The sequence below is a fragment of the Gadus macrocephalus genome, chromosome 6 (genome assembly GCF_031168955.1).
Source record: "Gadus macrocephalus chromosome 6, ASM3116895v1".
In the NCBI taxonomy this organism is placed as follows: Eukaryota; Metazoa; Chordata; class Actinopteri; order Gadiformes; family Gadidae; genus Gadus; species Gadus macrocephalus.
The window spans coordinates 11,440,424-11,452,811 of NC_082387.1; the positions used below are offsets into that span (position 1 = coordinate 11,440,424).

Genomic DNA, 12,388 nt, shown 5'->3' on the forward strand with positions numbered 1-12,388 from the left:
TAGTTAAAATAGGATTCAACTCTAAAATTGAGACGATCACTTTTTCTCTTTTGAATTGTTGGACAGATTTAATGAGGTTTTCGGATATGATATTCCCACGAAAGATTCCGATCTACATTGGACTACGTCTGACCTTCGGTGGTGGACTGGAACATCTGAACCCACTGCGTATTCCAGCTAATGCTTATCAACATTGGAAAAAATGTAGCAGCTCTTTAGGAATGTGTGAAAATGTAAAAATGTGATTCATAAATATGTATGCATTTGTACAAAGCATTGCACATTCATTCAAACCTCAATTTACAAGATACAAATTAACTGGTAGAACACACAAGTTGAGTCATGTAAGTATTAATAATTATGAGACAAATCTCTCTCCATACATAAAGATACAAGTATATTTGTACGTTGTATGTCCTGGCACTTCAAAATAGTACCTAGCATTGTGTAGCGTCTTTAGATTCCGAGCTATATGTTGTATTATAGGGAATGGGTTAACCTAGCAATTGTAAGTGCTTCGCACTTGTTTCTATGAGCATCTTTACTCTTACGACAGCAAAAAAAAATTGTTTATCTTTTTTTCTGACAAATGTACATATTGTAAGTGGCTTTGGATAAAAGCGTCTGGTAAATGCCCTCAATGTAAATGTACAATATAAGTAGAATTAAAAGTGCCATGACATACAACATACAACTCTACTTGTATCTGTATGCATGGAGAGAGATTTGTCTCGTAATGTCTAATACTAAAGAGTCAACCTGTGTGTTGTACGGGTTGACCCGTGGTTTGGCCAGGGGAGGCTCTTCGGGGACCCACCTCGTCCATCGTCCGCGTCCTTCCCGTTGCGTCCTTTGAGAGCGCGGTTCCATCCGGCGTCCCCCCCCCGCCCTCCCACCTTCTGCCCGTCCTGCCGCGCCCTCTTCATCCACGCTGGGCCGTAGCGCCGGCCGTGGCGGCGGGGTTCCCGGAACACACGACTCATGGCGCCAGCCACTTCCTGCCTGGCGGTGGACGCCGCCTTTCCGGCGCCCGGATCCGTGGCGACCAGGGGGTCTCGGCGCCGGCCGCCGCCGCCGGCGCCGCTGCCGCTCCCGGAGAAGTTCCCGCCCACGAAGCCCGAGTGCAGGAACACCAGGCTGCCGGCGGTCAGGTAGAGGAGGATGAGGGAGAAGAAGCGCACGGGTTTCCGACGGAAGTAGCGCTGGATCTTCAGCAGAGGTCTGGCCATGCTGGCTTCCACTGCCTCTCGCTCGCCCACGCCCGGCGATGACAACTCATAAAGCAGACCGACGCTGGGACGACCGGCCTCTCTTCTGCCCCTCACACACAAAAGAGCAATTATTAAAAAAAAAAATACAACTAGAAACCCAATCGGTGTGTTCTCATGTCTCGCGACCAGCCGGGCGGCATCTGGGGCCCCCGTGAACCAACTCTTCCCCAATGAGGGGCTTGTTCTTGGGGAGGGCCCCAACCAAAGGGGCAAGGGGGGCGGGCCCGAGGGGCTATCTTGGGCGATGCAGGTGGATTGTTTTCACAGTCGGGGCTCAGATCTAATCGCCATTGTGGGAGCGGTCACTCAGCCAGAGGGACTTGAGGAAGTCGGCAATCTGCAAGAGAGACAAGACAGGGATAATGCAGCAATTGTGTGGGCTCTTTGTTGCTTGTCAAAATAAAAGGAACACAATACGGCAATAGGAGGGTAGAACACAAGCAGGGAAACAACAATATACTGTCTATGTTTAAAGTATTATCTGATGAAGGTCGGAAAAAAAAAGGCTGGCAGTAGATGAACATACGGTCGGTCTAAGACACTTTTATCCAGAGAAACGTACGAGTGAGGCTGAATCAAAGCATATAATCAGTCGCTACAAGCAATACCTGCTGTCTGCATAATTTAATTAAAGAATAAAATGCAGAGTACCTAAAGGAATCAGCAGTTTTGTTTTTTTTGTAAATGAGTGATAGTGCATAGCATACTACTAAAGATAGTACATCTCAACAGAGTTGGTTCTAAATTCATCCAACTAACACCCGGATACAAAGAGAAGTTGTTGAATTGAAATGAACAAAGATTGGAGCATACTACTGTATGGGACACAGACCTGAAGAGCTCCTCCGCCCTAACCTTCGGCGGACAAACACACAACTCCTGCAAACATAGCTGACCGCAGCAACCGACCACGGCAAAACAAAGGAACCAACCGTCACTTATTCTGAGGAGTCACTGGGGTTTAACCTAAAGGCTACGCTAGTACGCTAGGCAGTAGGCGGTCTGCCTCACCACACAAGCAGATCATCACGGCGTCATTATCATCAGTAAATTGGGTGAAACCGGCTACATGTGAGGGAAAGAAGCAATTAAAGACGAGCTCGTAGCCGGGGGTGTCGTCACGGATGTTCCTCACAAGCAAACAAGCCGGGGATACAACCGAGGCGATAATATCATCATTAAAATCTCAGATGTCTGCGGGATGAGTTAAATAAAAGGCATCGTTTGCACGTTCAAAGAATCCCCAATGAGCAAACACCTCATGGATTATCGCTGAATTATTATTTGCTGGCGACAAACAATCATAGTACAAAGTCTTCCACTTGGGAGGGACGTGTGTCAAAGGAGCCTCTGTTCTGCGGGATGGCCCCTGAGAGGGCCGGATCGGGGGGGACGGCGTAATAGTACCCTCTCCGTGGGGGGTCACGGAAATTTCCAGCGCACTCGCCCCACTCTCTGTTCAACCCAAGGACAAGTCAAAACATGTTGTCACCTGAACCCCCCCCCCGCCCCCCCCGCCCCCCCCCTCACACACACACACACACACACACACACACACACACACACACACACACACACACACACACACACACACACACACACACACACACACACACACACACACACACACACACACACACACACACACACAGAGCCCCCTGTGAGATGGCAGCCGGTCTGGGTCTACTTCGGGAGGCCATCGGTGGCACCGACGGAACAGATCACATTCACTCCTCCACTTCCTTTGCGGCGCAGGTATTCCTGGTTCATAATGCTTTCCATCCCGGCTGACCTTGTGACCAAAACGCGGGGACGACCGGAAAAGATCAGATTCTAAAAAGAGGGTAACAGACACAGGGTCCCAGACGGCACGACGTGCAGATCTTGTGATTCGGAGAACAGAAGAACTGCTTAATAGAAAATCGAAATCCAAGTCTTTCTCTTTGCTGTGTTTTAAGGAGGCGACAGGTGTACTTTGACAACACCTGCTAGCGCTCACTCCCCTGTCTCCTAATCAGGAGCTGGGAGATCCTGTCAGAGCTCAACCACCACACCTCCACACTCTTTCTTTGTCTCTTTCAGTTCTTACACCGCCAAACTCTTGCACCACGGCTTCATCTTTTTTTACAAATGCATTTCAACTGTCGAGGGATCGGGTGATTCCAAACCCCTGTGTTGGGACAACGAAAGACTTCAGTGGTAACAGATTTGCAACCCACAATGCAATGCGGAAACGTATCAGTCAAGGCTAATTTTTGTGCTTTATGTTGTCGTTTTCAGTCGGGAGGATAATGTTGAGTTTTATATAACCGCCACCCAACTGTTCCCCTTCCACAAGGTTGATTTCAGCACTGCATAAAATATCCCGTCCCTTCCTCCACAGCTGAATAAACTGTTATGACTGGAAAGAGTCTGTTCATAACAGCAGGTGAACTGTGACTAAATATTCTAGCCATGCGCCAACATACCAAGGTTTTGATCAAAGTCAAGATAATAATTTTAGGGGGAATGAGGTGAATGTCCACTTCTCTAAAATAGTTGAAAAGGCAGCCTTGACACAACGCAACAGAGAGTTGTTAGGATATGAAGTCTGTTGAAATTGAACCTACTTAACCGTAGAAAGAAAGAAACCACAGTTATTGACCAACAGTCTAGACAACAATCTACCCTGAAAAGCTCAGATATTGACACTCATAAGCACAGTTTCTGTCTTTAGACTGGGGTACTAGCACCTCTGAAATAACCACTCAACCAAAACAGATATCCTAAGGATCGTAGGCCTGTTCCAAGCTATTCATCCCTCTGAGCAATATGGATCAATTATACATGGGGCGCACACTGGAACACAAACATGATTAAACAACCAAAGCCGGCGAACACACACACACCCACATAGCCTCACATGCACACAAACATATACACACACACACACACATGCAGAGAAAAATACATACACGCATACACACAAACCTCAACGAAAAGAGGCAAATTATTACTGTAAATAATTTACTAGTTCCAATTACCTAAATGAAAGTGCACTCTTAAGACTGTTTTGTGGGCTTATGCTAAGTGTTATAATGTAATTATAGCTATGACTTCCATTATGGGGAAGGTGTAAACAGAATGACACAGTTACTGCTATTCCCTCGCCGGAACTGTGTGTTCTTCAATATCTGATCTGCTTACTCATACTCATTGAAGCCACTATGAACTTATTTATGGTGAGAAAGAAGCCGTGCAATCAAATAGAGGGAGATTACGAGTGCAGGAGAGTCTACTGTCTAGGCTGTTTGACTCCCAGCCAAGTGTCTATTGGATTGGCCTCGCAACTCCAAGCCTACCAACCAAGCATCCTTGATACCTAACCTCGCCTTGCCATAACAGAAACAATATTTTTGAGAATATGTCCGGACAACCCTGCAAATACTTAATCAGGACTACTGAGTACTGATTAAGTATGGGAACCTGTTTCTCTCTTCTCTTGAAAAACATTCACTTTTTATTAGAGCTGTCAGTTAAACGCGTTATTAACGGCGTTAACGCAAACCAAATTTAACGGCGTTAAAAGAATTATCGCGCGATTAACGCAATTATTTTATAAAAAACAAAAAACAAAGAAGCAGTAGCCTGACTGCTATGTTCAAATGACATTTGTTCAAAGCAGTCGTTTAATTGCACTATAGGCTATTTTTTTGTATCGTCCTGTTTTGATCAGTATATGCCAATGTTGTTATCAATAGAAAATCATTTGCACAAGGCAAGCCGATACACTTCACCATGTTGATAAGAGAATTAAAATGAGAAGAATTATGGGACAAAAAAATCAAGGGATATTTAGCATAGAAAAATAATTTGCGATTAATCGTGAGTTAACTATGACATTAATGCGATTAATCACGATTAAATATTTTAATCGCTTGACAGCTCTACTTTTTATGAATGCTGACAATGGTGACAGAGTTCAATAATCTCCCGCTGGCTGGCAGAATCAAATATGTAGCTTGGCTTTGATCAACACATGGATTCAATGTATGTTGCTTAAAGGAGGCAGTATTTACCTAAAGAAGACAGGAAACAGGGCGGGGTTTTGAAACCATTAGCATGTTCTCCCAGCACGATCCAGCCCATCTGATTCACATTAGTTGCCGTAGCAACACCTAATCTTCTATTCTACTCTCTGTTCAATTGTAATACACCCTCACATGTCTCTGCCTGCACAATGATGTGGAACATGATAATGGTTTAAAAAAACAAACAATAAAAAGATAATTATTTGGGGTGAATTACACTCTGAGCAGTGCGAGGCCCAAAAAAAGGGGGGTTTGCCTGAGCAGGTCATTTGGCGTTGAGTTATGGATTTCATTAAAAGTGAAGGAGAGAGAGGGGAACGGACAACACAGCACACTGCAGAGATATGGAAGGAGTTATCAGCAGGAGGAGAAACCGTGGGGATCAGGTGCAGTTCACTGCCGCCTGCACTCACCGGGAAATTGTTTCCCCGTCTCCCTCCCCTCTCCATCTCGTGTTATTCCTCTCACTGGCTCTCAAAACTTTCTCCTTCTCTCCCCACCCTGTATCACCTCCCTTTCTTTTTCACTCTATTGCTGTCTTCTCTTTTGTCGCCATTTTGACCTCTTTTTCTCCTCGCCACGTGTTCTGATTCTTCTCCGTGTCGATTTCCCTCCATCTCCTATGTCTGAACTCTTCCCCTAGCCTGGTTATTTTACCCAACTCCCCTGTTTTTCTGTCTATGTGGTCTGCAAATCCATTAGAGATTTGCAGACCACAGCAGTCATCAACCTTCACTAAAATCGCTGTCACAAGTCATTCCGATTGAGAACAAGGTGCTGGAAGGGTTAAAGTCAGAGCATCTGGTAAAGTGACCCTGACCTTGCCTCCCCCTCCCGTCCCCCCGGGGCTGTCATTGCTCTCTCCCCCCGTGTTTAGGTCTGCCTTCCTTCCTGAATTAGGAATGTCTGATCAAATCAAACTGAAGATAGCGTTGCTCTCACAGTGATAACCCAGGCTGTGTTCACAGGGACATCAACACGGAGGCTTGCCCCTGCTCAAAGGTGCTCAAGGCATGGGGCCAGCCTGAAAGAACAGCTACAGAACAGTTGCCTAGCTTTATGCTACCTGCTTTTCTTCGTGCTACCATTAAATACCCATTCAGTTGGCCCACCTAGTGACCTTGCCTTGAAGGACAGATCCCTCTTCTGGATTCCTTATCGTCCCTTGGATTCGTGGATTTCCTTGCCCTTTAGAGAGGTTGAAGGGCACCAAAGTGTTGTAGTGTGGGTCTATCAAGCCCATTGGAGACTGTAACTGTGATTTACGGCTACATAAATAAAACCAAATCACTTGGATTTACCTCGACCTACAGAACAGCTTGAGAACAGCTACATAATGCACAGGTGTGATCCACCTTATGAGAACAACTCTTTCAACTCAGGTTTAGTACATCCAATGTGAGTAATTCTGTAGGTTAACCTTTTCGTACTCAAGCCGTAAAGAAGGTAAAGCAAACCTTCAATGTGCAGTTAATCAGTTCAAGTGGGTCCAAATAATCTATCAAGTCTACCACTGTAAAACATTGCTACTCAGATAATAGAAATGACAACAACTGTGTTGACTCCTATACAGGGCTAAATCTAGGGCCGAAACGGTCGCTGCTTTTTTTTCCGTACAGATGGCCACCGCTACATGACCCTTGAAAACCAGTATGCGTGCCTGTTGGCCACTTCCATAACCAGTGAAGAATACATGTGCTCTTGAGTGCCAGAGCACAACTATTTACTTTGTGTCCGGCAAAAAGCAGTGGTGGCATGTGTGCCAAAGCCAGTGCTTTCCTGTCATCCTCATGCCAAACAGTTTAATTGGTCCTGTGTTTGATACTAGTGTGTGTATGCCTCAAAGCCTGGCTCTGTGCCCGATACACTTAATTACTACAGGCCGGTTAGAGAACTTTGGAAGCGTTTCAGTGGAAAGATTTGTGTGAAACCGGAAAAGATGGCATGAAAAAGCATAGCGCTTCTCCTGCTGTGAAGGGACCGGCTATCTGGGTGGTTGTCAAGACTAATATGTTATTTTTCCAAGAGTATATCTTGCAAATAACAGATAAAATTAAGATATGCAGTTTGACCTTGCTATAATTTAGTTATATGCTGCTTATCACTGAAGCATACCTCTGATTCAGTAATAAAACACAAAAGTGTAGACCTTTGCTCCCCACATGAAAAGTTATAATGGAAGAGGCAATCCTATAAATCGAAGGTCAATTGTTAAAACGCATACACATCACATCTTAATGTGATGTTTCGCTCCAGTCACCTTAAGCAAAATACCATTACTCTCTCTTACTCTCATTTTAAATGTCAACCGGACAAATAATTGTTTTTGCATCCTGACTACGTACTAGTCACACTACTCCCCAGGACAGAAACAATTTGTTGTGTGATCCCATGTCCCAACGTTTTTATCTTATTTACCAACCAGGAAGAGAAGAGTATTTGTTGTTATTTTAATGTCCATTGTTTCTGTTTGATATCAACTTAGTCAATCTTCGGCCTCAAATTCCATGTCAACTTGAATTCACTAGCTAATTCAGCTAAGAAAAGATTGGGTTATTTGCCCTACTGGCTACACTCCAATGCCTCAAGGTAATAAATAGCCCTGCGGTTTGCACTGACATTTTAGATTAGCCAATTCAGAAGATGTTTCTTTGAGCACATCATGTAAAGCTTAAAAATTAAACTCCAGGGTGGCTGGGAATTTACATACTGTAATCCCCATAATACTCAATGATCCATTCAGTTAACTTGTGACCATTCCTCTCTCAAAGAGATGTAGCGTAGTGTAGGATTCTTGAAATAACGTGATTCTCTAGTTATTCTTATGGGTGAACAGAAGCATAAAAGCGAATCAAATCAAAACGGAAGTGACAGCTCCAACAAAGGTTGTTACACAATTGCGTATTGTTGACCTATTTTGACTTTAACAAATGAAGTGCCAATGTCCCATTGTGTCTTGCTCAAACAACCTCAAGTGAAGACCGATAAGTAGGCTACTGTGGAATTGAATTAATTAAGGCTAGGCTAATTTATCAAAGCTGTGTAATGGTTTACAAAACTACTGTGGATGGTAAATAATCTGGAAATAGTAGGCAGAGATAAATAAGTACAACTTAAATGGACACCAAATAGATTGTTTTTTAATGATAACATCATAACAATGTCTCAGAAGAAACAAATTACACCAACATGTTATTTGTTTCTATAGGGCTTGTCATCCAAATGCATCATGGGAATTTTTATTGGCGATACTTGTTTGCCATATTCAGAGGACTAAAGAGATTTGCTGCCAAACATTGTTTTATCACGTCCCACATGTGTAACGCTGGGGCTTTCATGCAATGATTAGCAACAACACAATTACAGACATCCCAATGCTGCTATGCTTCCAAACTGTGCGTTGTAAAGGCCTATTATCTACGACATGGCTGTTAAGTATGCTTTAAAGCAAGTTAGAACGACTTAACCACATAAGCAAAAATACAATAGAAGACAGCAATTCCCTGTCCCCTTTCTGAATCTTTAAAGAGGACACCAGTCATGCACACATTAACATTGATAAAGTTGGTTCAGTTTTCCATTGAGCCATGGCGCCAGCATCTAACAACTGATCAGGGAGGTAAAAAGGTCACATATGCTATTTTTCAAACCCACTCAACGCCCACAGCACTCCGGATGGCTGTTGGGAAATATTGAGATGAAAAACATATGAATAACATCCGCTATTTGCTGCCGAACGGGGAGACAGGCAGTGTTCACGAGAGATCAAATTATGTCCTTCACTTGCCAGCTCAAACAAAGCTCTTCATTCAAGGCCCACCCAGAATCAGAACATTCTTGCCTCTTTCTTTCACTCGACATGGAGGGTCTGATGGAGTACGCTCCCATCAAAAGAGCCTCTCTCCTCGAGTCTCTTTACTGGAGGCTCATTCTTGTTACTTCTTGCCTCTACTTCTTGAGTAGGAGAATACCCTTTTGTGAACAACAATGGCAACGGAATGTGGTCCGAAACCTCGTGCACTTGTCCATCTTCCTCCCACATAAATGTCCTAACACATTAAAAGCAAGGAAAATGTTTATTTAAATGATTGCTCTACAATAATTGTTGGCTATATAATGCCAATAAAGTGACTTCATCCACTAACATTGACATTAACACATGATTGACTGCTTCATAGACGTTCAGGCCTAACCTCCAGTCAGTCCGTCGCATCCATTACCCTCAGGCCCCGCCCCCTGAGCCACTGCAGAAAACAAATCGAAACCAATTATACGAAGGAGAACCGTAACATGCATTTCTTAAGAAACAGGGGTATGAATCAACGGATGATAATAACACTGTCAAACAGTAAAAGCAAAACGGGGGATTGGGACGGATATGCTGCTTTAATTAAGGGAATGACCTTCAACCCAAGAGAATGACCTTCAACCCAAGAGAATGACCTTCAACCCAAGAGAATGCCCTTACTGTTTGACTCCCACGCTCAGGGTGTCTGAGACCTTGACCGTCAGCCATGAATAACTCTGGTCCCCAGGTGGAAAGCACCAGAAGCATCTATGTTTGTGATGAAATGGGATTAAGCCGTGAAGCTGCAGGGGTGATGTCTGGGAAGGAACTTGGTTGATCCGACCATTGCACCATGTGCTTGGATCCAATGAATCTTCCGTGCATTCTCAGCAACAGAAACACTTGAAGGCACCATGAAATGAAACGACTCCGTACTAGAATGTTATTTGTTAGCTTTGGATTTCCAGCCATAAAATCGTTTCCCTATTCAACAAGGTAGGTGCCAGAAAATTTGTTAGCTATTCAACCAGGAAGGTCTTTGTGCCAGAAAACACATGAATCATCAGAGCTGATTCCTCCAGAGCTTCACAATGACCAACCTTTAAATCAATAATGGAACACATATTATTTGTACCCTTCAGGCAATTCTGCACCAGGCCAACACATAGCCGTCTATTCGGGTATGGTCACATGTGCACAATTCAATCAAGTGATGACAAATCAAAACCCGTTTTTCCTACGTGTTCAATTGAGTCAGGTCAGGGACGCCGCGGTGGCTCACCGGGTACAGCGCGTACCATATAGGCTCAGTCCTGATCGCAGCGCCCCGGGTTCTGAACCTGCCCGTGGTCGTTTAATGCATGTCCTCCCCTCCATCTCCCGCACCATCCGGTCTATCTCACTCCACAGTAAAGAATACGAAAAGGCAAAAAAAATCGTACAAATAAAAATTCAACTGGGCATCGTTGTTTCTGAAGAGCACAATCGTTGCGTGTGGTCTGAGGAGGACACTAAGCAAGGGCGGATTCGAGGATTGGATGAGCACCTTGGTAGTGGACTGTGAGCAGAGCATGTCCAATGGCCACTGAACCATAAGCGCTCGTCGTCAGGGAAAGCTCTGAGAGGTGCAGCAACGGGCGTGCATCACCGGCGTCTCAACGTCCTACTCAACTAACGACCCACGTCATTACAGGGCTCTCACCCGCTGGTTTTATTTCAGTGCCAGTGGTTTTGGCCTATGGCTGTCTGCTGCATTTAGGTGGGACGGCCTCGTTGCTATTATTGGTGCATTTGGATGAATCCAGCAGGAGGCTTGTCATGGATGACTCTTTACGGGTACTTTCAAATTGAAAATTACCCCGGAAAAGAGTTCTTCTGGTCATTATTTAAGACTCAAAAAGTGACTGAAGAAGCTACAAGGCAAGGCAAATGTGAATTTTTAAAAGGAATTCAAAAGGTTCTGTTTAAAATAATGAATGTGTGCACTCATACACTGTATACTGTCGCATTGAGGTGTGTGTGTGTGTGTGTGTGTGTGTGTGTGTGTGTGTGTGTGTGTGTGTGTGTGTGTGTGTGTGTGTGTGTGTGTGTGTGTGTGTGTGCACGTGTAAATGCAGGAGGGAGGCATGTTAGGATACCAGCCAGACAGCTGGTGAAAGTGCTGCTATTGACTCGCTGGTATGAACAACGCTTGTTGCTGCAGCGTTTCTTAGATGAATTAAACATGACCTGCCCACAGCTTTTCAGATACGCCACATAGAGAGGTTTCGGCTTCGGAGGCAGAGGAGTATGTATGCGTGTGTGTGTGTGTGTGTGTGTGTGTGTGTGTGTGTGTGTGTGTGTGTGTGTGCGTGCGTGCGTGCGTGCGTGCGTGCGTGCGTGCGTGCGTGCGTGCGTGCGTGCGTGCGTGCGTGCGTGCGTGCGTGCGTGCGTGCGTGCGTGCGTGCGTGCGTGCGTGCGTGCGTGTGCGTGCGTGTGTGTGTGTGTGTGTGCAACCCGAGTCTTTTATATCGCTGCTTAACAATCCCCTCAAAACAGTGCCTTGGCCAGGGCAACCGAGATCTTTCCGAACACATAATCCACCATGTTGTGCTTAAAGCCTCGTTCCAGTTTGAGAAAGAAATGTGTCCTAGTTAACCTTTAATGCGCTCCCTGTTGCTACTGTCGCGACTGGGGCTCCCTTCAAGAGAGCCATTAAACTGCGAAGACACAGGCTAACAAATAATAAATACAACTAATAAGGCTGCCACTGTTCTGGCCGCCACTTCGATATCTGCTGAAGCTGACTAAAAGCGGTGGAGGAAGCGAAGGAGGAGGCTGAGGAGGAGGAGAGGGGGAGAGGAGGAGGGGGGGCAGGGCGTTCGACCACGACTCAGCGAAGTGCTAAAAGCGCTGAGTCACCCCCCGGGGCTCAACTGAAAAGAGAGATACGCCGAGTCATGCTGGGGACGATGAGTGGGCGCAGCACGGAGCCCCTGGCGTGTGATGGCGAGGGAACATCAGCGTGGATCTGAAGTGACAGAATAACGAGATAAGCCTGTCCCTAACCCAGATATGGGGGGACGGAGACCCACAGCCACCCCAATCCCCCCAGGTCCTCCAAACTGCGTCCAGGCAGGAACTTCGGAGAAACTGGCCAAGAGTCCATTTTCCTCTCATCACACAATCTGCTGGCCAAGTTATGTATTCGACAGCTTTTATAAAGCAGTCTGTGTGCTGCAGTGTGCTTTAAGCAGACTTGGACTAACCGACTCTGTTTA

The 12,388-nt window shown here is 45.3% G+C and overlaps 1 protein-coding gene across 1 annotated transcript in view; it reads right to left on the minus strand.

Annotated features, from left to right (window-relative positions):
- Window positions 1–12,388, minus strand: part of wscd2 (WSC domain containing 2) — a 34,450-nt gene that overhangs the window by 16,098 nt on the left and 5,964 nt on the right. The window contains exon 2 of the mRNA XM_060054111.1: window positions 818–1,608. Coding sequence (XP_059910094.1) covers window positions 818–1,229 — 412 coding nt within the window. The 5' untranslated portion in view covers window positions 1,230–1,608. The remainder of the gene's footprint in view (window positions 1–817; window positions 1,609–12,388) is intronic.